This window comes from Balaenoptera acutorostrata, chromosome 15 (genome assembly GCF_949987535.1).
Source record: "Balaenoptera acutorostrata chromosome 15, mBalAcu1.1, whole genome shotgun sequence".
In the NCBI taxonomy this organism is placed as follows: Eukaryota; Metazoa; Chordata; class Mammalia; order Artiodactyla; family Balaenopteridae; genus Balaenoptera; species Balaenoptera acutorostrata.
In genome coordinates, this window is record NC_080078.1 from 85,537,943 (window position 1) to 85,565,286 (window position 27,344).

General features: G+C 44.6%; 1 protein-coding gene across 7 annotated transcripts; it reads left to right on the top strand.

Moving 5' to 3' along the window:
- Window positions 1-442: 442 nt before the first annotated feature.
- STX16 (syntaxin 16) lies at window positions 443-26,148 on the top strand. Of its 7 annotated transcripts, none has more exons than XM_057529132.1 (9): window positions 443-638; window positions 1,314-1,379; window positions 15,784-15,902; window positions 16,290-16,430; window positions 17,478-17,643; window positions 18,728-18,819; window positions 19,376-19,519; window positions 20,736-20,816; window positions 23,195-26,148. In XM_057529132.1, the coding sequence occupies exons 3-9, from the start codon at window positions 15,870-15,872 to the stop codon at window positions 23,297-23,299; spliced, it is 762 nt and encodes a 253-aa protein (XP_057385115.1). In that variant the 5' UTR covers window positions 443-638; window positions 1,314-1,379; window positions 15,784-15,869; the 3' UTR covers window positions 23,300-26,148. The 7 variants fall into 7 exon arrangements, with proteins under 7 accessions (XP_057385115.1, XP_057385116.1, XP_057385111.1 ...); XM_057529133.1 differs by having other exon boundaries at window positions 1,314-1,328; XM_057529130.1 differs by having other exon boundaries at window positions 446-638; window positions 1,314-1,328; window positions 15,784-15,891.
- Window positions 26,149-27,344: the final 1,196 nt, after the last annotated feature.

Genomic DNA, 27,344 nt, shown 5'->3' on the forward strand with positions numbered 1-27,344 from the left:
AAAAAGAACGAAAAAGAAAAAAAGCAAGCGTGAGCCGCCGCCTGCAGTGGAGCGTGCTCGGCCTCCAGAGGCAGTCGTCTCCAACTTTTCCTCTCCCGCCCCAACTCCGCGCGCCTCAAACTACGGCTCTGCCGGAGCCCAAATTTGCCTGCCGCTCGACTCCACTCTAATAAGCGCGCCAAGGCCCCTGGCGGTTGTTTGCAACGTGGGGGCCACGCTCTCGAGGCTCAGGCCCGCCCGGCGGCCCGCTCCCAGTGCCTGGGCCCAGTTGGGAAGGGGAAACCGGGCGTCGCGGGAGCACCCCGGGAGAGGGCGGAGCGCTCCCGTGCCCCGGGGCAGGCGTTGGGGGGAGGGGGGTAGGGATCTCCCGCGCCCGGAACGTTGCGAGCTAGGCTTATGAACGTCGCAGGGGGGCACTCGCGAGAGACGGACAGGAAGAGGGCCAGGGGGAACGCCAGAACCCGGGACCATAGCACGGAAACGGCCCGGGGCTGAGCAGCAGTCAGATCCCGGGATGGAGGGAGCCGGAGAAGAGGAGTGAGGAGGCCGGGGAGGCAGGCCCTGCTGCCCTCCTGGAGGCCGGCAGCCTGCGGTGGCAGTGGAGGACCAGGCCGCCCACAGAGGGAAGGGGTCAGGAGGTCGGGCCTCGACCTTAGCAGGCTCAGACCAGGCCCCAGAAGGGAGCTGCAGAAGTTCAGGGCCCAGGCCTGGCTCGGGTTGTCCAAAGGGGACCTCAGGCAGGCCTCCCAGAGCCTCTGGCGGGGACACTGAGCCGGAGACAGGCCTGAGGGCCCGGCCCAGACGCCTGTGAGCCAAGTTAGGCAGAGCCAGCTAAGGCCCTAGGGGGTGTCAGAGACTAATGTGGTAGGGGGCTTCAGGGCCTCCCAGCCCGGAGCCGGATTGGCGAGTTAGACGCTTGTAGATCCAAGGTTGGATTGGGGAGGGGTCTCTGGGAAGTTGGCTAGCAACGCAAGGATTGGGGGGATTTAAGTGCTTAGAGATCGAAGGCAGGTCTTGGGTAGGGGGAGTCAGACAATCGGAAAGCCTAGGTGGTTATTTGGGGAGGGGTCTTTGCGCTTAGACGAAGCGCAGAGCAGCGCCTGCTCGGCTGAAGGCCCGAGGCCTTGTCAAGAGAAGCTCCTGTGAAGGGTGGGCTAGACTAGGCCAGGCCAAGAGAAAGAAAGTGAATAAACCTGGCCTCGAAGTGGGCGGGGGGCCCCTGAGCGGGGGGTCACAAAGGGTGAGACATGGCCACCAGGCGTTTAACGGACGCTTTCTTGTTGTTGCGGAATAATTCCATCCAAAACCGGCAGCTGTTAGCCGAGCAAGTGAGTAGTCACACCACCTGCAGCCCTCTGCATTCACGTAGTATTGCTGCGGTGAGTCTCTTGGCGGCGGCCTCTCCGACACACGCACCGTGTGCACTGCGGCTCTGCCTGTTTGTCTGTCTCTGTCTGTCTCTCTGTTTAAAAAAGAAGATTAAGACTAGTACGGAAATGCAAGGTCTCTCGGCTGGGGTCCGAGAGCATCGATCACCCTGGCTGGGGAAGAACCAGTGCTAGGCCCCTCCCTGCTCCACCTCTGCCTTGCACTCTCTCCTCACTTCCGCATCTCTCCTAGTTCCTCCCCCCACCCCCCGGCCTCCCCCCGGCCGTCCCTGCGCGACCCGCAGCCTCCAATTTACATATGTTTTAGCACTAAGGTTTGGAAGCTTTGGGCCTTTCTGAAGCCTTTTCGTTCCGTTTTGTTTTAAGCTCCCCTCCCCCACTCCGCCCCCGCAGACTGAGCCTCACTTCGGTTCTGCTGGTCGGGTTGCAGGCTCGCAGACCCAAATCCTTGCAAATGCACGATGCCCTTCCCCCAAAGAGGAAGGAGTTGTTGTTTTGGTTTTTTGTCGTCCGTTTTCTTTTAATGGCCTCGCAGCCCTCTGTGTTTCGTGTTCCCTGTGAATAATTGCTTCGCTGTTTTTCCTGGGGGCTCTCGTTTGTGAGGCTGTAAGGTGCTAGCTTCTTCGTTTTCCATTTCCCAGACAGGAAATTAAGCTTTTCCCTCCATTCGAACTTTTTAAAAAGAACATGGTGTGTATGTGAAAATCAACCCCCCAAATAGCCCACGGTTTTTGATTTAATTAACCTGAAACTTTCTTTAGCCCAGCCGTAGAATCTTTTACTGGGAGGGCCTGGAAGGATTGCTGTGCTTTTCTGTTTGTTTAAGGGGCTCCTTTCTCTTCCTGAGCCTCAGTTTCCTGCTCTGTTGAGTAAGAGGGTGTGTGTGCATGATCTAAACAGGAGAATGAAGATGAGCTCTGTGGTAGCCTAAATGGAAAAGTGAAGTTATGAAACTAGTTTGTAGTGGGGGGGTGGGGTCCTTGCTGTAGACAGAGTGGGTTTGAATAGAAGCAGCATTGGAGGAGGAGAGAATAAAGTCACCCCAAGACCAAGTTCTTGGGGGTTATACTTGACATATACAGTTGGGGGAATCTCACATTTATTTCACCTGTTAGGGACTGTATTCCCTTTACATTTTTTCTTTATGACTTGATCTAAATGCTTCACAAAAATCAGGCCTTCTGTCTTGATTATTGACAAAGTCTACAAAGACAGTTTTTCCTTTATGTAAATCGCAAGAGGAAAATATATTTGGCCAGCTTGCTTATATAGAAAAATATTGTAAACTGTGTGAGCGGTTTTAGGAATAAAATCACGGTAAACTTAGGTCAAAAAGCATAGAAAACAGAGGGACAGAGTGTGTTTAGCTTTTCATTTACTTAAGAATTTGAAGGTTTTTTACGTTTGTAAACTGAAAGAAGTCGTATTATACTGAAGTAAGTGCAAAATGGGAACGGGCTAATTCCAGCGCTAATTTTGAAAAGAATGTTCTGAAATAAGTCAAGAAATAGAGAGTAGAAGTGAGTGAAAAAAAAAAAAAATCCTCCATGGAACTTTAGTTTTGCTAAATAAGATGTAAAAATTGCATGTTCTTTAAATGACTTGATTTTATGCTACCTCATGGGGAGAAAAAAACAGAACTAAAACTCCTGTTAATGTTTCTAAGGTATCAGTCTTTAACTGATTTTAAAACATAATGTTTGCTTTAAAATTTTTAATCATGTAAGGTTCGGAATACACTGAACCATAGGATAACATGAGACTTTTTTTTTTTTTTTTAATCATTTGGTCAGACGGTTTAAAAACCTGGTGTCTGAGATAGGCAGCTTTTTAAAAGTGCATCTCTAAGTCAAATCTATTTTTAAAATGGTTTTCGAAGTTAGGCAATTTTAAATATATATATAAACTAAGTCAAATATTTTAAAATATATAGCTAAACTGTACAATTTGGAAAAAGATATGTCAGAAAATGTACAGGTATATTTAGCTAACTCAGACATTTTCTTGCAAATAGATTTCTAAGTCAGACTAAAAATACATGCCTAAGTCAGAGCACTAAAAAGTATTTTTTACATACTATACCATTTAAAATGTTACATATGTTGGTTTGACTATTTAAAATCTTTCTCAGATCATTATGAGCAATCAGATCATTTAAAATATCCTTGTAGTCAATTAAGACTATCTAAAAAATAGATTTTGCAATTAAACAAAGATGGTTTGCCTAAGTTAGAATTAAATAGAAGTCACACATTTATATATTTTAATTGTGTGCATTAAAAAACATATGGCATGTCATAAATTTCCGAAGTGTTTAGGGGTGAATTATTATATTTTCAGCTTGCTTACAGTTGATTCTACAGAAACCATTTCTACACACACACAGACACACAAAATTAAATATGTCAAGATGTTAGCATGACTACATAGAGGGTACAATATTTTCAGTTTTTCTGGAAGTTGGAAAAATGTTATAAACATTTTGGGGAAAACTATGTCTAACACAATTTTTAAAACTTTATTAAATAACTGATGTAATATTTTTCACTGCATATCTAGCTCATAAAAATTTTTAAACCTCATTTCTGAGTTGTAAATTTCAAAATCATGTAGCAAATCAAACAAAATTAATGCTGTCAAATTTGAATATGGACTGGGTTTTAGGTGGTATTAAGAAATTATTAGTTAAACTAATTAAATAAATTTGTTAGCTTTATTAGAGGGGTCTACTGAAATGTTTAGTATTGAAATGTCAAACGATCACCTAGTTTATATACTTAACCCCCGCCCCCCATAAAGGAAACAAATAAGGCAGAGTGTTACTAATTGTTAAGGCAGAGTGTTACTAATTGTTAAGTCTACTGATGAATATGTGGGGGGAGGCTATGCCATTTTACATAGTTTTCTGTATGTTTGAAAAATCATAAATAAAAACTTAGCAAATACCTAGCATGTTAAAAGCACAAGTAAAACAATTAAAAGGCAATTTGTATATATTTATCTAAAACTCAGGTAATTAAAAAAGGAAGTAACTAAATTCTAGAGTGTAACTTAATTAAAAAATCAAACTGAAATTTCTACTTCCTAGTTAGAAGAAAAAGCTGTAGACCTTGATTTTGGGGTGTGCAAATTATCTCACAATTAGAAATAAATCACATCTGAAATTTTTTTTTTTTTTTAGTTTTAAATCTGAATCTGCACATCCTTATTTTAGGTGAAAGCTGTGGAAATTGATTGTAAAGTGTTTGTGCGTGCGTGTGTGTATTACACACCTCAAAACAAAGGGCACATAAAGCCATATCATTCAAAAAATTTAAACAGGCATTTTTTTGCATCCTAGTTGGAGGAAAAAAGTAGAAGTTGGTGGTTGGTGGTGGTGGGGTTAGTGTGTGTACCTATACACGCGTATAAAACAGGTTTGTGCCACATTCAGGCAAATATGTCACAGCTAAGCAGGAATTTAAGGAGGATGTGCGGTGACAAAACAAACAAAACGTCCCAAGGGCCAGGAGGGACCTAAAGGTCGTTTGACCCGACATCCCCTCTGTGATAACCCCTCTGCCTGCCTTCCTTGACCGCATTATGTGATGGGGATAGGAAATTCCAGCAGCCGTCACCCCTACCTCTTCCACTGCGAAAAAAGTCCTTGCCTCTGTTAACCCCGTCTCTGTCTGTGTCTTGCATCCTGTGGTCCTAGCTCTGCTTCGGGGCCCCCGGGGTCTCTGACACAGGAAGCCTCTTCCTTCTCCTGCAGGATAGATAACCCTGCAGCTTGCTGGTGCCCCGGAGCTTTCTCTAGCTCAGCAGTCCCGGCTCAGGCAGGGAGGTTAAGTTTTCTTGCCTATGAATGAAGTCTAGTTTTTCTGTGTGCTTTTTAAAGTTCAGCACCCAGAACTGAACAAAATTCTACTTAATTGTGTTCTCGGTTGTGTTGATATTAGTAAAACTAATTGTTAAAAATAGACCAGGGGTTTGATTTTTAGACTGTCAGCAAAATGCAGCTGTTGGCATTTCCCATTCATTCTGTTTTGGCCTCAGTTTTGAATGCTCCATCATGGTTAGGCCTCAGGGCAGCGTGAAATACAGGGAAGAGCCCTGGAGTTTAAACCTGGGAATTTAGGGCCAAGTCTCACTCTGTGGCTGACTCCGAATGTAGGTCTTCCTGCAAGCTGTTAATCTCTTCTGGCATCTTTTGCCTTAATTGTAAATAGAGGGTTTGAGTTAGGTGATTTCTAGTGGCCCTGTGGATTCAGCCCTGCTTTCTCAGATTCTGTTTTAATACATTGTTTCTACTGACCAAGGCTTGCAGCCTTAGCTTTAACTTGAAAAGGAGGAAATCACAGTCAACAGCATTGCCCTGCCCATCAGCCCGATGTTACCTCAAAAATCCTCAAAAGTAGCTCCAATACTGTGGAGTAGTTTTAACGTTCTGTCTGCCAAGTGCAGGTTTTAAGGCAGCACCTCATTCAGGCAGTTACAGGCAGCTTAGCTTTAAGGAGCTGGAATGAATTTACAGCATTAAATAATCATTCAAAAAAACGTGTAAAGTCTTGAATGAATGACAAGTAGATGTTGAGTTGCTGTTCTCATCTGGTGAGGTGCTGTGTGACTTGTGTGATTTCCTTTGATCTCCTGAAACAGATCTTATAGAGGGATTTGAGCTACTTTGTTAGTGTTTACTGCTTAATCTATTCTCTGTTTCAGAATAATGCACAATCTATAAATGGAAGCTAGAGTTAATTGGTCTTAGATTAGTTTGAAAGTAGCACATTATTTTTAATAAAACATGGTGTGCTTTGGGGGAAGAAAAACAATTGAGGATTAACTGTGGTTATAAGAAAACTGAGGTCCTTCTTCAGTCTTGACTATAATATTAGCCAAGATTTATTGAGCGCTTACTGTGTGCCTGGCACTGGGTTTAGCCCTCTCCGTGTGTAACCCTACTTCATCCTCACAGAGCTCCATCAGATAGGTGGTGTTGTTTTCTCATGATACAGATCTGGAAACTGAGGCTTCGAGGAGTTAGGAAACTTGCTCAGTATTGCCCATCTAGTGAGCCAGGGAACTGGATTGGGAACTCAGGCAGACCTGGCCCGGAGCCCTGTGTTACCTGCTGGGCCACAGGAGTGCTGGCTGCTTTTCCCGGACTTGGGCTGCAGGTCCCGGAGAACGGAAGAACCCATTAAAAAAAATCTTTTTCTTCTTACTATGGGATTGCATCTTTATCTCATTTTACAACCATGCAAGTCCATTTTGACTTGCATATTGAAAGTTCTGTGTTTTAGTCCATGCTGAGTCTGTTGGAAAGTTAGTTCTCTGTCTTTAGAATCCAAGTATGAAATCATTGTATATTTCTCTTTAGATCTATTTGCTTTTCTGCTTCTAAAGATTCCATTTGAGCAGAGAGGCTTACTTGAGAATAAGGGTACTTTGTTGGATAAAAGTGAAGCAAACTTTTACTTTGGTAGTAACGGAAATAAAGTAAATATCACTATAGCATAGACCTGTATTTCCAACTCATTTTGCTCAACTTTTCCAGACTTCCTGAGTAAACACAGATGGGTTTCCACTTATTTTTCAGTTTTATGTAGAAAGTTCTTTAGACAATAAATTCCACATGCTACTTGGAGTTTTCAATATTTGCTTGATTGTATGCCATTGGCAGGTCAGAAACCTAGATGTAGACGTTATAAAGATTTAGAAAGTGATGATGTGTAGTGCCGTGTTTTCATTTGGCTATATTTTGGTTTTTCCTGATGGTAATTCTAAATGTTTTAATTCAGGTCTTGACAAAATTTTCTGGTAAATTGGTGGCAGGGGGAGTTTTGAAAGGCCTTCTGTTTTTAAGTAGCAAAATGGGAGGGGATGATGCTCTTCAAAAAGAAGACCTCCTGAATTTAATTCCCAGTGTGGTGTGGTAGTAGCTGCCTATCACTAGTAACTCCCTGAATTGTTAATAAAATTAGAGAGACTGGAAGGTGGGGTGGAAAGAGGCCTGAACACCTGGGTCTGTCCCCATCTCAGCCCTGTGACTTTGGGGAAATGGATTTATATATTCTGAAGCTTGATTTTCCTATTTGTTTAAAAAAAAAAAAAAAAGAGTCGTATCTAGCCCATGATTCTGATTTCACCTCTTGTCAACTAATAATTGTAGAAACCAAAAGATCAGGGTGTGTGCTTGGTTGATAATCCAAGAGGCCAGGCTCATGTGCAGCAGAGATCTTAACCAGGGTCTGCAGTAATGCTTTATCCAAAGATTGGATGCCAAGGAGGCACTGCAGGACAGGCAGATGTGCAGACTGAGATACTGAATTAGGGGTTTTGCGTTGTGTCTTGTTTTATTAATAAAACCACTTCAGTGCTTTCTTGCTGAAAATGTTAAGCTTTTAAAAAATAAAGAGGTTTTCTTTTTAAAGTAAAAGGTAATTAAATCAGATTTCCATTTGACACTATCTTCTCTATTAATATCTTGTAGTACTACTGTTATGGCAGGGTGTGTATAGAAATATAGTTCTCTTGCTCTCATGGCAAAGTGTAGAAGGAATGAAGAGGGCTTTCAGCTTTCTATAATGTCAGCTGATTGAATTTTTACATGGAGGAATGTTGTGTGGTTACACTGTTATTGCTGTCATTGTTTAATAATATTTTGGCCCTGATAGACCAGTTTCATTTGCACTATTAATTTTTAAAGAAGGAAGTTATGGTTTTTTATTTTCTAAATTGACTGCTCAGCATAAAAAAAAAATCAACACAGTTGATTATTGAAATTCACCACTAATTATTTCAGTGATCAATACTGTAAAAAAAAAAAAAAAAAAAGACCTAGTTGTTCAGATTATCTGTCATTAGTAAATGTCTGTTCAGAAGATAGAGTTCCACTTTGATCGAAAAAAGAACCTTTGGTTTTAAATTGAAACTTAATCTTCTGCCAGCCGGTGCTGCTTCCTTTCTGCTCCCCCTTTAAAAAACAAAACAACAACAACAAAAAAAACCCCTCTGCTTACCGTTTGTTTTGTTTTACTTTCCTTTATAATAGCCTAATAAATAACTGTGTGCCTTCTAGACTACTAATAATGCATGCCAAGCAAATGGGAAGAGTTTTTCTTTTCTTTTACCACCTGTGTCTCTCTCCGGGGAAGAGTGGTTTCTCGGCTTGCTTATTACCACGGAGAAAGCCGTGTCTGCGGGATTTAATTTGTAGAGCCCTTACATATGTGGTCACTCGAATATTATCTGAATTCGGCCATAGACAATTTTTGGGGTTTTTCATTTTCTAATTTTGCTGCATTTGCAGGGCTGATTTACATGTTAAAATTTACATTTATTTGACATGGTAAAATTACATTTTAGCTTTGCTCTCTTGATATTATCTTCCTCAGGGAAATTTAGAATCTTGTGTATGATATTTGATATTTATGAAACAATACCATTATATTTTATTGAAACTAAAGCAAGTGTGTTTTATTTGTTTCTATTGTATTTTAATTTTTACAACTATTTATTGTTTGTATCCTATCTCATTTACCAAAACAACAATCATGGTAAATAAAAATAAAAAACATAATAAGATAAATATTGATGTAGCTTTTTTTTTTTTTTTTTTAAAAGGAAGAATCAGAAGGGGGAGATTTTTTTAAATGCTTTGGTTAGTGGATCTTTATTTTTAGTCAACTTTACAGTTTCTTAAAATCTCAGTGTTTTCTCAACTGACCATCCCTTATCTGTCTGTCTGTCCCCATCCTTCTTTTTTTTTTGCTATCCCTCACTGGATGGGCTGATGGGAACAACATATCTCTTCAGGAGCTGGATGAGGTATTGTGTTTTGACTATTTTTGTATGTTAGTTTATAAAATTATGCCTGTTTTTCTGAAATCTTTGGTCATATGTAAAATGCTAAGAGTGTACATTTTAGCATTTGTTTTGATTACTTCTAATTGTCGTGTTTTACAATTTAATACTTAGGATTTATTTAATGTATTTTCACACCAGATGAATTGATGATTTAGAGAAGGGCTTAGGAACATTATTTACTACTGTAGGGAAAGTGTCTCAACTTTGGAAGCAGTAAAATTTCTTGCCCTTAAAATAAGCCACATTGTTTTTAGGATTATGCATGCAGCTCCCTTGATTCCTGAGACTGTGCAGTGAGGTTGCTCAGAGGTGTAGAAGGACGTGCTGTCTGGCACAAGCCCTAAGGAAGCAGGACCCGGAGCCACCAGACCTGTTGAGATGTCTGCTGAGGTGTCACTGGCCCCAAGCGAGTGACCCTCCGGTTGTGCTGACTGACTAATCGTTACGTGGCCCCCTTCCTAGCAGCACGATCTTGGCCTTTTCGTCACTTATTAGCAATTCTCCCAGAAGATGGAGAGGGTATGTGTTCACAGCACTTTATTCTAGTCGTGTGAATAAAAGTGTTGAGGAAAAAGGCGATCGAACTGTGATTGTTGGTTTTGTGTTTCTAGTATCTGTTTCAGCCATGAAGGGGTTGAAAATACTTTTCCTAAAGGCAGACCTTTTTAAAAGAGTCCTTTTAAAATTGGGGGTGGGAGGGTGTCATTGGTTTTTGTTTTCATTTAGAAGTATGAACAGTGAGGTGGGGTTAGGGCCACTGTCTTCAAAACCAATGGGGTCCCTTCCTAGTTGATAATAACGACAGATGGGAAACAACCTAAAGATCCTTCGTGGAGAACTGGTTAAATAAATTATATAGCAACTCTCATTCCCTGTACTGTACCTGTTAAAAAGAGTGCAGTCTGTCTCTGAGGGCTGCAGGGAATGAGCTCCCAGACACATGGCCAAGTGGGGAGAAGCCTGATGCAAAACACTGGACACCGCGATTCCTACTCTTTAAAAATAAATAAATAAATAAAAATTATGTCTTATTTTATTTTTTTAAGAAAAATAACTAACATTCAGGCTTGTGTGTACTTAGATTTCTGAAAAGAGACAGAAGAAACTGTTAACAGTGGATACCTTCCAGGAGAAGTCTGGGCTGGAAGGGAAACTGCCTTTCTGTTGCAAACCCTTTCCGTAGGTTGGATATATATTTTTAAGCCATGTGTATCTATTACTTGAGTCATTAAAAAACAATTAGTATTTAAAACCAAACGCATCCATCTAAGAATGGATGCTACCGCTTACTGAACGGTTTGGAAATGTGGGACCTGTGGCCCCAAAAAGGAAGTGGGCCGTGGGGAAAAAACAAACAGCAGAACGGCTTCAGTTTGAACACTTCTCCCACCGGGCCTGTCAAGGGTCGTCTTTCCTGAGGGCTCCGCCGTCTGAACCTATTTCCAGTCTCTCCTACTTCCTCTTCAGGCAGCAAGTTCCAGACACTGGCTCCCCCCGCAGAAATTCTCTCTGCCACGATCTCTAGCAGAGACCCCGAGTGGAGAGCCCCTTCCCAGCCACACGCACCTCACGTGCCAAGAGGCCCTCCGAGCTCCAAGCCTTTCTATTCCGGGGCCACGTGGCCCTTCGGCCACCCGAGGCACTCACTTCCCCTTCTTGTCCTTTGTCCAGAACCACTGTATCAGTGAAGTGAATTGTACATGACCTGTCTTTTATTTACTTCATTCATTCATTCCATTTATTGTTGACTCATGCAACTGATTATAATTGCGTACTTATTACCACGAAGTGCCAGGCGCTGACCGAGGAGCTGGGGCTGTGTTGGGAACGGTGTCCAGAGCCTCACCTTGCCAAGGCTGCAGTAGGGCTTCGAATCGATCCTGGCGTGGGTCAGATGGAAGCCCACCCCTGGGTGGGTGAGGCCTGAGCACGCTGTCCTGACTGCGTCACGGGTGGCGTCCTGCAGTGTGTCTGCGTTGGTTTGTCGTTTCTCCTACTCAAGCCAACTCGAAAATCTGCTGCACCCTGGGGATAGCAGGCTGTGTTCTTCCCCAGGAATACTAAGTAAGGTGTGCCCAGAGAGAAAGCCCACCCACCGTTCACCCTTTTGCCCAGTGTACGGCCCTGTCCTCTGCTCTCTGCTCTCATCTACTCCCTGCCTAGGACAAAGTCATCTCCCAAGTTGTTGGGTTTTAAAATCCATAGGAGGAACTATTAAAAAATTACAAGATGTAAAATCGGGCTCCCAAACCATATAGCCTGGGAAGGGCAGGGTGAAGTAGCAGGGGCGTGGGGGGCCACAGGCTGGCTCACTGGTCCCCCTCCTGAGGGCAGCATTGAGAAGGAAAGTCTGTGAGCCCCTCGGTGTCTGTATCTGTAGAACAGGGAGCAGTTCCCTCTGCACTTTTGTTGTTGGGACTAAAATGACCAAGTCAGTGGGGGTCCAGTACCAACAGAGCGCAGGTAATTGTTGCTTTTTTTTTTTTTAGGATGTATATAAGAGTTGAGAAAAAAAGGAAAATCAGCGAAACTAGTAACATTGTATCTGGGTGGTGTGATTGTCAGATTTTTTAAATTTCTATATTTTTTGCACATTTAAAGAAGTGTCAATTTTGAACATTTTTTGTTTCATAATCAGAGAAAGTAAACACTTATAAAACTATCACAGATTAAAAAAAACAAAACTGTAGGGCTGACAACCCCTGATTCTCTTTTCTACAACATGCTTATTCACTCCCTCAAAGAACTGAGATTTCTTCAGCCTAATTGTCTATTAGCCTTCCGAGCCCAGTGAGTTAACGCTTGTGGTCTGACTGCATCATACACACTCCCACACTGTCTCAGGTGGAGACCAGAGCTGCCAGGCTGTAATTGTCAACGTCCCTTCTGGACTTTTTAAATGTTCGTTGCCACAGAACATTTAAAAAGTCCAGAATTGTCAGTACTGGTTCTTATTACCAGGGCATTATGGCTGAACTTGGTGTGTTTTTTTACATGGGTGTGTGGCGGGGGGGTGGGAGGGGCTGTGTTTGACTTTTCTAGTCCCTGCAGGGGCCCTGCCATTTCCTTAATCTTACAGTACACCAAATCAGCCTTCTCGTAAAGGCAGGGTTTGCTAAGAGGAGGAAGGCTGTATATTTGGGACAGCAAGATTTATAAGACTGTGCTCGTGTGTGTGTGTGTGTGTTCCGTCCATAGATCAAGCACTCGTCCATACTGTCTGGTACTCTTTAAAGGGACAGTTGTCAATGTCTAAAGTGGACCAAGAGCAGAAGATAATTTTGATGAGCTGAACAAGAAGCCTGTGGGTGTGCTATTGTGGGCACCCGCTGGCATTTTCCTGCGTTGATGCAGTTGAGCTGGATGACTCTGGGATGTGGTCGTGCACCCTATAGTTCTTGGAGGACAAGAGTTACAAATCAAAGAGACAAGAATTCTTAATCCTCATAAATACAATTTTATTAAAAAATTTTTTCTTATTTAAAAAGTAAGATTTTTTTTTTTTTACTTCAGAAGCACAAGTTCACTAAGAAAAGCTTTAATGAGCAACATCATGTGTTTGGTAGGGGGACACCGAATGGAGTAGGCACAAGTAAAGAGAATGAGAAACCTGGCAGCTTTTTAAGGTCTGAACTGACTTGGATGGCAACTTGAAAACTGATGTATTCTGGATCTTAAAAATGAGGAAACGTGTTGAGGTGGGCAGTGAGGTTTCTGAAGTTGAAAGGGTGATTGTTTTGCATTTAAGATGTATTTTTTTAATGTTCATATTTGTTCCCATTTTTAAGTGACATTTATCTTCAATTAGGTTTTTCCCTTCCCAAAACAGTCTTAAAAAAAAAAAAAAAGTACATACTGTGAAATATATTACAAATCCATACTGATAAAATAAATGCCACATTTCTTCTGAGTAAGGCTGCATTTCTTTATCATGATGAGCTATTGCTACAGATTATACCATAAAGGGGACAAATTCTTCCCTGTTTAAAGCTTTCAGTCTCAAAGAATCAGCTATTCTGTCTTATTGGCAACATCCTGATACAGCATGTGGGAAAGCTAGGGCCAGCTAGACGGGCTAGCGTCTGTCCCCCTCACGTGGGGATCTCTCGATTAGCAAGCTTCCTTAGGACACTTCAAGAGGGTGTGTTCGCACACTCTTTTACGTGCGTTTTTTGGGGGAACACGTCTATGGTGTAAAATCAAGTACTGCTTAAAAAAGAGTTGAATCCACTTCAACTGACTTTTCATACGTGATTTATAATTTCTTATTTGTTTCAGAGAAGTTGATACTAATTATTGTGCAGATAAATTTAGGTAAATACCATCTCTGTATCCTTTTTAGTTTAATGTATATTAGTAAACCGTAACAGCAGTTCAAAATCGTGAGTTTAAAAACTCTAAATAAAACAAATTACTATTATTACTTTATTGAGATACGGTGTAACGGTAAAATGTAGTGGGTTAGATGATAAACTGGCGTAGTGGAAACTCTCTGACCCGTACGTGTTGCTTTGTACGAACAGCTGGAGATTTAAGTTCAAGTTCTGCTCTCAGTTAGGCAACTCTGCAGTGCCTGCTGTATAGCTGGCAGATGCTGGGTGCTGACTGTGTGATTTGTCCCTTCTGTTTTGGTCATCGTGCCCTCCACAAAGTTGCATAGCTCTTGGTGACTTTGGGGCAGGACTTCTGAGGAATACACAGCTCTGTGTGGAGTGAGGTCTGCACCTCGGGGCTGCATCTGCAGATGGTCCTCGAGAGAGGCTGTTTTGTGGATGCCTCTGTGCTCAGCCAGAGCCTGTCCTGGAGTCCCTGGTGTAGCTGGTAGGGAGTGGGTCCGAGGACCGTGTCTGGTGTTATTGTTTAAGTCTGAGGGCTTGTTGTCCTGGTGCGTTTAGCAAGTTACAGTTATATTTCACGCGCCTGCCAAAGTGATTGGCAGCGTGCGGGTGGACGGTGCTTCTGGAGTAGCCGATCCAGGTTTTAATCTGTCACATAATACGCTGTGACCCTGGGCAAGCTAGTTAACTTTCCTGAGTTTCAATTTCCTCATTTATAGATTGGAATAATAGTTCCTAGCTCACCTAGCTTTTGTGAGGATTAAAATAATAAAGAGAATGTAAAATTCCTGTTAGTGAACTCTTAAAAACAAACAAGGTGGCTCTGGCTGAGAATTACCACGTCACAGACGCAGAGCCCCGGATAGTGCAGGCGGGATGACGCACCATTTGTTTAAGACCTGAAATGACACCGGCCCTGCAGGGTCCACGCGGCGGCGGAATGCGCTGGCCCTGATCACGACTCAGACGCTCTGGGAGCTCTTCTGGGGCTGCTGGTCCCCTGAGCCAGTGGGGGCAGCGCCACACCAGGCATGACGGGTGGCAGACGCAAGACTCTCATTTGCTTTTAGGGATTTTGCTACAATCTCTCTGCTCAGGATTTAGGGCTTATTACTTGAAGAATTCTTTTAATTTAGGCTTTTCCTTATGTGATTTATCTTCCCCCTTCATCTGAGGATGTTAAACATTTTGCCTTGTTCCTTTATTGTTAGAAAAGCAAACAAGTATTTGCCGAATGAATGAAAAACAATAAATTTAGATAAATGCAGGGGTGGGGAGAAAAGCAATATAAATTCTTCACCCAATTCTGCAGTGTGATTTAGAAAATTTACAAAGCATTACCTGTAAAGGACTTTCATGTGCTATTTTCCATTCTTTTTTGATCATCATTTGCATCTTTTGAAACTGGCATTTGTAAGTGCTGGGCTCCCGAGGGTACCTCGGGACCCTTTCAGCATTCACTGCCTCCAGGCCAGAGGGCAGCTTCAGCGTGCCGAACCCATGATTTCCCTCCCATTCTTAAAAGCTTCCTAGGGCAGTGTATTATATAGGTAAAGTAAACAAGAGCTGTTGAGATCGTTTCAAAATAAGTGAAAATGTTGCCTGTGGACATTTAACCAAAGAAAGGAAAGGACAGTGTAAGAGTCCCTTGAAATTTTAAGGATTGCTTTTGCCAAATGGTGGGTAATTTGCTGACTGTTTTAGGCAGTTCTTTCACACATTTTAACACATGGTTGATGATCTTGTGACTAAGGTAACTAGATCAGCCCTGTTTACAAAATAAGCTAAGTGTATGTAAGTAAACCGTGACATTTGTGTGTTAGTTCCATTTACAGCCTAGAATTTTTTTTTAACTTGCATCTGTCTGATCAAATTAATTGCTGAGGTTCATGCCATCGCATCATAGTATAGTACTAAGGTTTTTCTTGTAAGGATCTTTTGTTGACTTTTTCATTACATTTCCATAGCCAGAGCAAGTCAGATGCATGTTCACAAGTATGTCCAAGGAAATTAAGAAGTGGTGCATGAAGAGACAGGAAAACCATTGCATACCCTAGCAGTATCAGAAGCAAGTGTGTAACACAGGGAAGTGCACTTATTCCTCCATTTCTGAATCTTCTTAGGGAGCGGCAGTGAAAGGTAGTAAGACTGTGCTTATCTAAATTGAATTTGAGTAATTTTTTTAATGTCCCTTTATCTCCCTGTAGCTTGCGGATGATCGCATGGCTCTGGTGTCAGGCATTAGCTTAGACCCAGAAGCAGCAATTGGCGTGACAAAGCGGTTACCTCCTAAATGGGTGGATGGAGTGGACGAAGTAAGTTGAATGTTAGTTTCACACTCTCTTATTTATTGAGGTAATTATGACATTAACGTATTTTAAGATACCTGCCATAAAGACTCGAATGAGTGTCCCTGGAAGTACATTAGATTTAGGATTATTCTATTCACATACCACAAGAAAGGGGTGTGTGTGTGTGCGCGCGCATGCTTGTGATTTTGGTTTTAGTACTAACTACCTGAATTATAGAAATAAACTGAAGAACTGTGTAACCAGGAGGAGTGCTATTTGAATGTCTGGTCGTTTGAATTAAAAGTTGCTCAGGCAGCTACAAGTTGGCTGAAGACTGAGCTCCATACTGTGAGTGTAGCCAGTTGTCTCAGAGGCAGATAGCCGGCAGGCAACAGTGATGTTCTGTGATTTCATTTGTTTAGATACAGTACGATGTTGGCCGGATTAAACAGAAGATGAAGGAGTTAGCCAGCCTTCATGACCAGCACTTAAACAGACCCACCCTGGATGACAGCAGCGAGCAGGAACATGCCATTGAGATCACCACCCAAGAGGTCACGCAGGTGAGGGTGGAAGGGGCCGCAGGTGAGGGTGGAAGGGGCCGCAGGTGGGAACCTGCGCTTCCCAGCCTTCTCCCCCTCGCAAAAGCCGGAACGCGCTCCGGCTCTAAATCAGATCGCATGTTAGTCCCAGAGCCTCACTTCCCAAGCGGAGGTTCACAGAGGGACTCTAGGAGGCCCTGAGCTGCTCCAGGTGTCAGCATCTGCTCCATGCCTTGGAGGAGTGGCGACTGTTTTTCATTTGTTCGTAGATACTACTGTGGATTGATTTGAAAATTAAATTCAGAACATTATTGAGTTCAGTCATTTGGTTTTAAGATGTGTAAGTTCTGTTGTATACTAGTGTGCAAAATTTTTTCATGTTAAAAAAAAATGGTGGTTGTAACTGAAAGGATGGAGAGCTACTGCCCCAGACTGAGTATATTAGTATCCTAGAGAAACTCAGCATCCTAGAAATGTTTCCTGTAAAATGTTAAATTTGAATAATTTTAAAATAATGTGACTAGTGTGTAAACTAGCACTTACATTTTTCATTTATTTAAATCTCTTGGGTTGCTGATGCACAGAGAAGCGGTGTAGTGGGTGGGAAAAGCCCTGGGGTGTTGGGGTGTTTGAATCCTGGCTTTTAGCGACGTAACAGTGGCATGATTCTCATTTAATCCCTTGGACTCCAGTGTTCTCGTCTGTAAAATGGGAGTGATAATAGTAATACCTGCCTCTTAGGGTGGTTGTCGGGATTAAATGAGAAGGCCGTAAGGAGTGATGCACACAGCGTGCGCGCGCGCACACACACACACACACACACACACACACACACACACACACACACACACACACACACACACACACACACACACACACACACACACACACACACACTTGTTCAGGTCCGGTTCAGCTTTGATCTCTTGGCCGTTCTCGGCACCAGCCGGTCTGGACAGAGCGCTGTGTGTCTCACTCTGGCCGGTGAGCGAAGAGGCCGAGGGGCACCTTGGGCCACCCCCCACCCCACCCCCGCCGCCCTGCTGTGAGCGCCACCTGTTCTCCCAGCTCTTCCACAGGTGCCAGCGTGCAGTGCAGGCGCTGCCCAGCCGGGCCCGCAGGGCCTGCTCGGAGCAGGAGGAGCGGCTCCTTCGCAACGTGGTGGCCTCCCTGGCGCAGGCTCTGCAGGAGCTGTCCACCAGCTTCCGGCGCGCGCAGTCGGGCTGCCTCAAGCGTGAGTGTCCGGCCCCTGCGGGGCTTGTGAGTCACAGGAGTTCCGGCGTCAGCGCCTGGAACGACTTTGTGGTTTTACCCTTCTCTTTCGCTGCTAGTCTCCGTTTTGTCCTGTGCCTTTCGTTGTTAGCTTTTGAGCACATTCCCACCTTGCGGAACAGAAAGGAGCTCCCTTCCGCCCCCAGTGGGAAACCTTGCCCAGGTTGAAGCCATGGCGACAGGGTGTCAAATCGTTCACATCTGAAAAGAACAAAACAGAGACATAGGCCGTGTCAAGTTTAAAGTATTTGAAAATGAGTCTCGCACATTTTAAAAACGTGTGGCTTCCTAGGTGTTAGGGGTGGAGGAGCTGCTGCTAAGTAGGTAGAAAGCAGTTGTGACCCTGCTAAAGCTTCGTATTTGCGCAACAGCAGGTATTTGAGAGAGGGTCCCAACACCTTTCCTGGAAGTAGCTTAAACAAACGCTTTCTCCCTTGGCACAGTGATTTACTCGGGCTCCCTTTCTTCCTAAATAGTGCCAAGTCAGGCTTCAGCTACATCCTCGTTCTAATTACCCTATAAACTGGTTTTTTCTTTATTGCCATTGTAATCAATAATATCCCCACATGCTCCCCCCAAAACGAGTTCTCTCTCCTCCCGACGACTGGCATATTTGTGTTTTAATTTTACTATTTCTAAAATTTGACTGGGGCCATTTGGAATTCTACTAGAGATGGCTTTAGGGAGAGATATCGATTTTTTTTTTTTAATGTTTTGTAACAGCAGTTAGATTAAATATTTCTGCTTCTCTTAGAGATTCTCACATGGTTGTGTCATTTTGTCATTCACTTGGCATCCAGTGAATTATACACATTTACGGTGTGATTTTTGTCTTAGATAACCCCAGGTGCTCGCATACTGTTGCATGTTTGTAGTTCTCTACTGTCCCCCCACCTCTGCTGGAGGTGAGATAGGGTCCTTCTAAAGCTGCTAAGAATGTCTCCATTTTGACTGTTGAGTTTTACTCTAGATTTCCCCTTTTTAATGGTGGGACAGTACCAGGATGGTTTACGTATTCAAGTAAAGTGAATTCCTATCCGTGATAGGCCTGAAGAATCGAGAGGAAAGATCCCAGCATTTTTTTGATACATCAGTACCACTGATGGACGATGGAGACGATAATACTCTTTATGATCGGGTACGTGAGGGGCTGCAGAATTGACTGCTGTGCATTTGCGCTCCGGTCTGTTTCCTTCTCTTCGTGGACCTTTAACTTCCATGCGATGCAAATGGATCAGCCCTGCGTGACGTGCACATCCATCGAGTGGCTTTGGCAGCCGGCGGAAGAACGGTCATGGGGGCCATACTGTTTCTTCCTTTCCAAAGGCTGCAGGGAGACCTTGTCATCTGCCTTCCAGAACCTTCCGGAAAGCAGTCTGCCCACCCCACTCCTGGGAAGAACCCAGAGGTGCGCAGGCTTCTCCCCGGTGGTTTTGCTACTTAGCCCTTGGGTAGCTGCAGACGCGGGGTTCTCTGTGTCCCCTGCTTTGGCCGATAGTGCTTTAGAGCCCGCTTGTTTGGGGAATTTGGATCTTTCCTGTTAGGGAAGAATAAGTGCTTATCTGTGGTTTATGTGCTTTAGAGAAATAGTTTCAGAATTTATTTCCTTTAAGTTACATCTAAAATGGTACACTGTAGCTTTCTTGAGGGGAATAAAACCTAATGCACACATTTCGTCCTTTTTGTTTTGCTAGGGTTTTACAGATGACCAGGTGGTGCTGGTGGGGCAGAGCACACTGATGGTGGAAGAGCGGGAGCGGGAGATTGGCCGGATCGTGCAGTCTATTTCTGACCTAAACGAGATATTTAGGGACCTCGGGGCGATGATTGTAGAGCAGGTACGTGAATTCACCTGCCTCCTCAGTGGGTTTTCCTGCCGTAGTGTCTAGTCCTTCTCCAGACGTTTTCGGTTCTGCACTTCCGTCAGGAACACAATTTGAACCTACTCCCCGAACGCATGTATGTGTGTGTACAAATTATATGCATATACTGCTATCATTCCCCATAAAAAGACTAATAAACTATTTTTTAGATGAAAAACAAATGTCCGTGACAGTTCTCCTCTTCTCTGCCTCTACCCCAGGGGTGCTCATGGCAGCACCCCGCGCTGGGGGCCTGGTTGGTCTGCCCACGCTCAGCAGTGATTCTGCCAATAGATAAGGTTTCCCTTCTAATTTTGGCAGGTTATTGTGTAATGGCAACTGGAACCACTAGCTCTCAAGTAGAATTAAATTGTTTGTTCGCTGTTGCAATCTGATTAGGGTATTTTATTATCTTGCCAGCAGGGATTTGGGTCCTGATCCCCCTGAAACCAGCCTCAGAATGGAGTGGCGGGGCTGTGGAAGATCTAGTTACGTTAATTACCCCCGAGGCTCCCACGGGACTGCTGCTGCCGTTGTCTCTCCTCACACAGCACGTTTCCGTTCACAGCCCTGTCCTTCCCTGGAGCCCAGTGTCCCTTCTTCCTGTCTGAACCAAGAGATTAAACAATTAAACACAAAATTCTCCCTGAGGCGAATGTGTAACTTTACGTGTGGATTGGAGCTCACCGTGTTTGCTCTGACCCATGGAGCTGCGTGGTGACTGACGTTTATAGACATGATAGTCAATTTCCAGACCTCATCGAAACCAGGCCTGGCTTAACGGGCCCTCTCTGCTTACTTGAATCCAAGTATTTAAGCGACACACGGGCACAGACGCAAGCCCTTCACCACTCAGAGCCTATTTCCACTGAACCGTATACTTTTTAAAGCCCCAGTAAGTCTGAATATGGCATATCCTGCAGTGGCTAAATCCAAAAAAGAAACCTCAATTTGTCAGTATCTCTTTCTCCTGAGCTAGACTTTATTGTGACTAGTGCAGCAGTCTGCCACTGAGTGCCTAATATTGCACGGTGATGGATTCCAGACCTGGCAGTGTGTACCTTTACATCACAGTTAGGTAAAACAGATAATTCTGTGGATAATGATGTCTGCAATTTGCATCTCTTATTTTTGAAGTTCAGTTTTCCCAGTTGTGGTTGTTGATCATCTGTAACTGTCATTTATTACTCAGGGTACCGTCCTTGATAGAATCGACTATAATGTTGAACAGTCCTGTATCAAAACTGAAGATGGCTTGAAACAGCTTCACAAGGTAATGCCCTATCTTTCAGTGGTTGAGAATTTGAAGAACTATTATCAGATATCAAGAATTCATGAGAGACTTCTCTTCCATCATAACTGTCTTCGGCGTTCTCGTCTGCCGTCGGCTCGAGATAGGACTGTAAAAATGCACCGTGTCGTTTTATTCAGAGCCGACCACGTGCGCTGTTGCCGTTTTACTGCAGTTAATGATTCCGGGTGCACCTCACACGCAGGTCTGAAATTGCCGAGAATCCCCTTCTGTGACAGTGGATTCTGAAGGAGTTGGGGTTTTCTCCCTTTTAGAAAATATTTTATTCCTTGTTTAGGTCGTCTTGTTTTAGGAAATCGATTTGAGTGGGTATTTGTTAAAATACGTGTTGAGCATTCTGTCTGCTTGTTGCTGCTGACTCAGGCCTCTCTTTGTTGTGATACTTTTCTGATAAATTGCTGGTGGGGATTCATTCTGGAGGAGATAAAAATCTAATTTTTCCTTTTAATTACCGCAGTATATCTGTGTACTACCTTGAGGAAAGAGTAGTTTGTTGAAGTGAGAGTATTAGCTCTCTTATTCTTTGCTAATAATAAAGTGGCTGTTTCAGGAATGTTTTTCACGATATTTGTTAAAAATAAGTGGAAAACATCTTTAAAATCTTGTAATGAGTTATGAGAAACATACACATACACTGCTGTGTGTCTCTCATATATAATTGTGTGCATGTTTTCTTTAAAAGGAATGTAATACTTCACAAATAAAATAAATTGTGTCTATTTCCTCATGTCTTTGAGACCTAGCAGTATTCCTACCCGTATATAATGGTCATTTTTCCGATTCACTAATGTACTTCTCTATCACCTTTCTGAAACCAGCCACTTCCTGTGGCAGAGATGGCCGTATCTGACAGTAGTGTCAGGTTTACAGAAAGACCTCGCATAGGTCTGACCAGAAGCCCTTCACTGCCTCTTCCACGTGCTTTCGTCACCACATGCCGGGTGGGGATGGCGCTCCAGCATATACTGAGAAAGAAGAGGCTTGCCTTGTGCATGCAGAGGGCTTTTTAAGCATTAGGTTCATTCGGTTGCCAAGCTTTGTGTATTAAAAGAGTGAAAACTAACTTTAGTTTATCACTCTGTAATGCCCGGGCTTTCATATGCTGTTGAATTATGCATCGGTTTTGAAGTTTCTTAAATAAAAACTAGTGAAACATGTTTTTTTGATACAACACAGATAAAGGGAAAAAGCTTTCTCCGCGGGAGTGTACAAATCTAATGGGAACTAAAAATTTTGTTTAAGGTTCTACTTTATAAACCATTTTGAGAGGTTTCAGAGTATATCATTTGGTGTCAGCTTCCGTGGTGGTGCAGGTTACTTATTAGAAAACTAAGCACGCGCCGTCCTCTTTCTCCAGGCACGGCTGGCCGTTGCCTTGGCGGTCAGCTCATCTGAGGCTGATGGAGCCTTGAGAGCTGCTTCACATGGGCCGGGCTCTCCAGACGGGTGACCCTGTCTGCCCTGAGGTTTCCTCCTGTGGCTGAGTGGCTCCTGGTGGGCGGGCAGGCTCGCTTAGGAAACAGACGTCCTGGTCAGAAGGTTGGTGGGGACGAGGAAGTAGGGCAGCGGAGGCTGGACGTTCTGAGCAGGTCCGGCCCTCAGGCTGTCTCCTTGCTTTCACCTTCACTGTGAAGCAGCGCTGTCCTCGGAAGGGCAGGACGTGCTCTCCCCGACGTGGACAGGGACACCCTCACGACTCTCTTCTCCCCTCTCCTTTCTGTGGGTCACGTTCTGCACCACGGGCATGTGTGTCTGCAGATGCACAGAACTGGACTCGGCAGGTTCTTTCTGCACTTGACACCACAGGGCCAACTTTCCTGTTTCTACTTCAAAGGTTGAATTTCTTCTTGTTCCCAAATTCAGAGGAGGTAGAAAACAAGCTTCTCTGGGACCCTCGGTTCCATCCCTGCTGGCTGTGGTAACTTTAGCCAGGTGTTCGATTTCTTAGTGAAGGAGCTGTGCGTTCATCCAGAGAACTGTGTCCGGAAGCGAGAGGCTTCTGTTGAAAGAGTGGGTCCTTGCGGTCAGTGGAAGGAGAAGTAAGGAGAAGCGGCCCACAGGGATCTGAAAGCAGAGCCTTCGGCCTCTCCGGCGGCCTCCGTGTGATGGCGGGTCCCCAGCGCGGGCGTTAGCGAAGCCGGGTAAATAGGGAGCTCCGGGGTCATGGGACTCGTGTGGATTGAACTCGCGGGAGCTGATGGCAGGGATCGTGATGCTGGAGCCGGTGGCAGAGGTGTCGGGTGTGTGGGTGCAGCCAGAGACCTAGGACTGGAAATGAGCGAGCCGTGATTTGGGATTTTGGGGAAAATGACGGCCTTTTTTCCCTCCTCTTTCTGTAGGCAGAGCAGTATCAGAAGAAGAATCGGAAGATGCTTGTGATTCTCATATTATTTGTCATCATCATTGTCCTCATTGTGGTCCTCGTCGGCGTGAAGTCGCACTGAGCAGCGCTGGGCCGGGGCGTGAGGCCCGCGTGGACCCGGGTGCGCGGGCCCGGCGCCCGTGGGTTCCTGCCGAGGTGCGGCCCCGGGCCAGTCGGGGCGGCGAGCGTTTCCGTGGACGCCTCTGCGCCGTCGTGCTCGCGCAAGGGGAAGGGGCCTCTGCTTTTCCTTCACTGTCAACACTTGAAGGACCTTGGATACTGCTGCAGATTAGAGATGAGTTCTCTCTTCAGTTATAATATATTTTTTTTTAGAAAGAGAAAACGAGTTGAAGGTTTACAGGCCTCCTCAAGCTGTTCGATATATTATATCTGTATATGCTATTTTTTTTAGCAGTCATGTCTGAGCAGCATGTTAAAATAATTTTTGGAAAAATTTTTTTTAAACCATCTGGTTTTTAAGAAATTTGGTACCAAAAATTTATGAGTAAAGGCAAAAATGCCTCTTCATTTTTCTCTATATATTTTCCAGTTGAAAACAAACTGAGAAGTCCTTTAAGAATTTGTAATCCATGCCCCTTTAACTTAATTTAGCTTTTCCATCACTGTTAATGATCAGAGTAACAAAGTGTGAAAAATAAGAAACCATCATTGATGTTAATTAACACATTTAGATGGGCCAGTTAAAAACAGCTTTATAAGTTTAAATTAATTGCAAATGGAGTATTCCTCATCTAAAATTTGTGCACTGCATGTTCTCCCGTAACCAAAAGGGGTTACTAAGCAAAACCACCTAAATTTAAAAGTTGGTGATTTGAAATAACCTCACATTGAGAGGAAGCTTCGTAGTGTTGTGAAAGTCACCAGAAGCAGCCGGTGTGTCTCTGTGCTTGTCCCCAGCCATCCTTGCTCAATCCATTGCTTATGTACTCACTACTTAATGACCTGTTCAAACCAGACACCATTTAATGAACTGTGAATTTACACAGAGGCCATTCTAAATGGGTCACCCCATATAGGATTAGTGGGTCTCAAATTATTAACCAAACATCACTCCATTTCAAAGTAAAATATTCCACCAGTGGTTTGATTTATTGGCCCTTCGTTTGCCACTTACCATGCCCAGAAAGTAGGCATATTCTTGCAATTTGTTAAAATCTTGGCTAGAAAAGCCCCTCGTTTGTGTGAGCGTGAATCAGATCGCCAAAGTAGGACTTTGTTGTTTACTTACCTGTTATCAATATGGTGCTTGAATATATTCCTGGACCTGTGAAATAATGTGGAAAGTGATAACTTTGAAAACTGAAGTTGTTCATGTTTTAATTGGTCTTGAGACACCAGTATTGTTTTAATGGTCTTTGCATCATTTTCAATGGCTTTCCATTATTTTTACCTTTCTTAAAATGTTTTAAAAGAGCATGATCTCATTAAATGTGCTGCCGTTTATTTGGACCAGTCACATAGAATGTTTCTCTAGAACTGACTTTGAAGTTATTTCCAGAAATTTAAACTCAAGTCCCGAGATTCAAGTTGTCCAAACAGATCATGGGCTTAAAACCCAGACCCCTGCCCCAGCCTTCCCTTCCCTAGTGGTTTACGACGCCGGGCAGTCACTGGTTTTCTTATTACTGATGTGGCCGTAGGAGGATCTAAAGGTGCCCCTGGCATTTCAGGAAATAGCACGGCATTCCCTGACAGTTATTTATTGGGAAAGAAGGTCAGGGGTAAGTGTCCAGCCCCTCCTCGATCGCCCCTGAAATGGGGGGCCTCTGCGGTCCTCGAGAGTAGCTGTAGGCGTCTTTCGTCTCAACGGTTCTGACCTCGTGGAGTCAAGCTGCTCCTAGCAGCGGGGCTGTCGAGATGAGGGGCCTCCCTCCCAGACAGTCTGCAATGGTGATATGGGTTACTGCTGAAGCTTTTCAAGTGCTGCGTCTTACTGACCTTTGAAGGAAAGTGACCCATTGAGAAAGGATCACTGTTCATTTGTATTTATTTTCAGTGAATAGGGTGACTAGAGTTGGGTTTTTTACCCAACTCATTGGGTAAAACAATGAATCTTGGAATGGCTTGAAGGATCCTGTGTGGGATCCGGGCAGCTGCCCCCCACTGACTGGATCCAGTGCAGTGCCAGCTAAAGCCCGGCCGTCCGCTGCCACCACTGTGTCCCAAGGCGGGGAAGTGGCCCCGAGCCCATGCACCACAAAACACTGTACTGTTCTGTTGAGCCTTCACTTGCGGAAAGATCCGCAGCATTGCGGGAGCAGGGGCAAGTTAGTAACCAGCGTCCTGGCACCTGAGGGTCCTTCTCCCCCTCCTCTTCCTGCCCACAGCTCTGGGGGCAGTGATGACCTGTCCCGTTTCTCCCCTCGCCTGGAGTGCACCCCGAGAAGAGGGCCCACAGGGAGGGCTCCTCTGGGCTCAGCCTGGACCCCTGCCCCCTGTAACGTGCCCTGGGTGGCTCTGTTGACCAGGGCTGGAGAGGGGAAACGTAGACATTGACTGTCAGGTCCCCAGAGCTCCTGATATTTCCCGAGAGATCGTAACTGAAAGCTACTGTCTCTTGTTTTATTAATTTGGGGTTGGGGGGAGGTGCTGGCTCGCCCGCCATGGGTGCGAAGCCGCGTACATCTCTAATTTAACGAATTTACTGCGTTCTCTGCTAATTGAGAGAGCATTATTTATTTGTTTTGACACAAGCGCTTTCAGTGTTTTATCCTGGCTAATGGCTTCTTAAAGGTAATAAAACCCTTCCAACCTAATTGGTCAGATAAGACTTTTTTTCTTGTGTGCTTAAACAAAGCAATTAGTGAAGCGCTTCTATCTAAAATGACTTTTTTTGTCCTTTTTTTAAAACTAATTTACTCTTACTGGAAACTTTTTGTACAATAAAGCAGTCGTGCAGATTAAAGAACATCCTGCTATCCTAGTATTAATTTTAACGATGGGGTGCATGTTTTCTTCAAGTGCGTCTGTGTTTCGGGAGAGCCTGGCCTGTTCTGTGATCGTTTGGGCTGATGACTATTTGTTTTGTGCCGAGGCCTTTGTCTCAGTGTCTGAGAGTCCATCTGTCTGTCTAATGGATGCTTTCAAGGGGACCACCTCGACTTGCTATCCACTATACAAAAAGGCAGATCATTACTTTCCTTATGAAAATGTATGCTTTATATACATACCAAGAAACACTGGAGATCTTCAGATAAAACCGTAGTTATGTGCGCCTCGTTGAGAAGTAATTCTTACACACGGGCTCCGGGAGACTTGAACTTCTCAATGACTTTGAATGTTTCCCATCCTATTAATCCGAAAATTTCGGGGGTGGTGTTTGCCAGTCGAACTCAAAGCCAGGACTGTATTTCCTCTCGAAGGTCCTGGGCTCCTCAAAGGCCGGGAGGGTTCTCTGTTAACTCATCGCTGATTCTCACCCGCGTCTGCCCGGTGAGAGACGCCATCGGGGCGCGCCGGGCGTGTGTCTTCTTAGCTACACCCCAGGGTGCACATACGTGGAAGCGGGCGCTGGCTCTGTGGGCGGTCTCCTTGGGCGCCAGGCGTTCAGTCCTTGGAGGTCGCTGTTGCTCCAGGCAGCGCGGTGTCTCCGGAGCCCGCCGATCCACACGGAAGACGCAGCCCCTCCTCTTCCCGTGCGCTCACCTTGTCTTTGGACTGGAACCACAGGCGCCCAGCTTGCTCATCAGCCATTGGCTCTGTCCACGGTCAAGTCCACTCTCCGAGGATACACACCAAAGAAACGCTCCATCCTGACGGGGCCACGGGGGAAGCGGCCGCACGCGTGGGCTCTGCCGGACGCGTGTGCTCCTTGCGCGGTAGCTTCGTGGCTCGTGTTCCCACTGAGGTTTTGGTGGCCTTCTCTTGAGGCGGTGCTCCAGGTGTGTGCAGGTACAGTGATTGGAAACATTGCTTGCTGGGCAGAGAGCTCCTCGGGTGCTGGCCCTCAGGCGTGACCGTGTCACGTGTGGACCGTTGGGTGGGTCCTCTCGGGGACACACGTTGACGGCAGGAGGACAGGCTGCGTGTAGTTGCCCCTGTCAGTGTCCTGAACATCTTCTCAGAACTGTGTTCATACCAGGAGTTGGAGCAGCCTAGAATTCTTC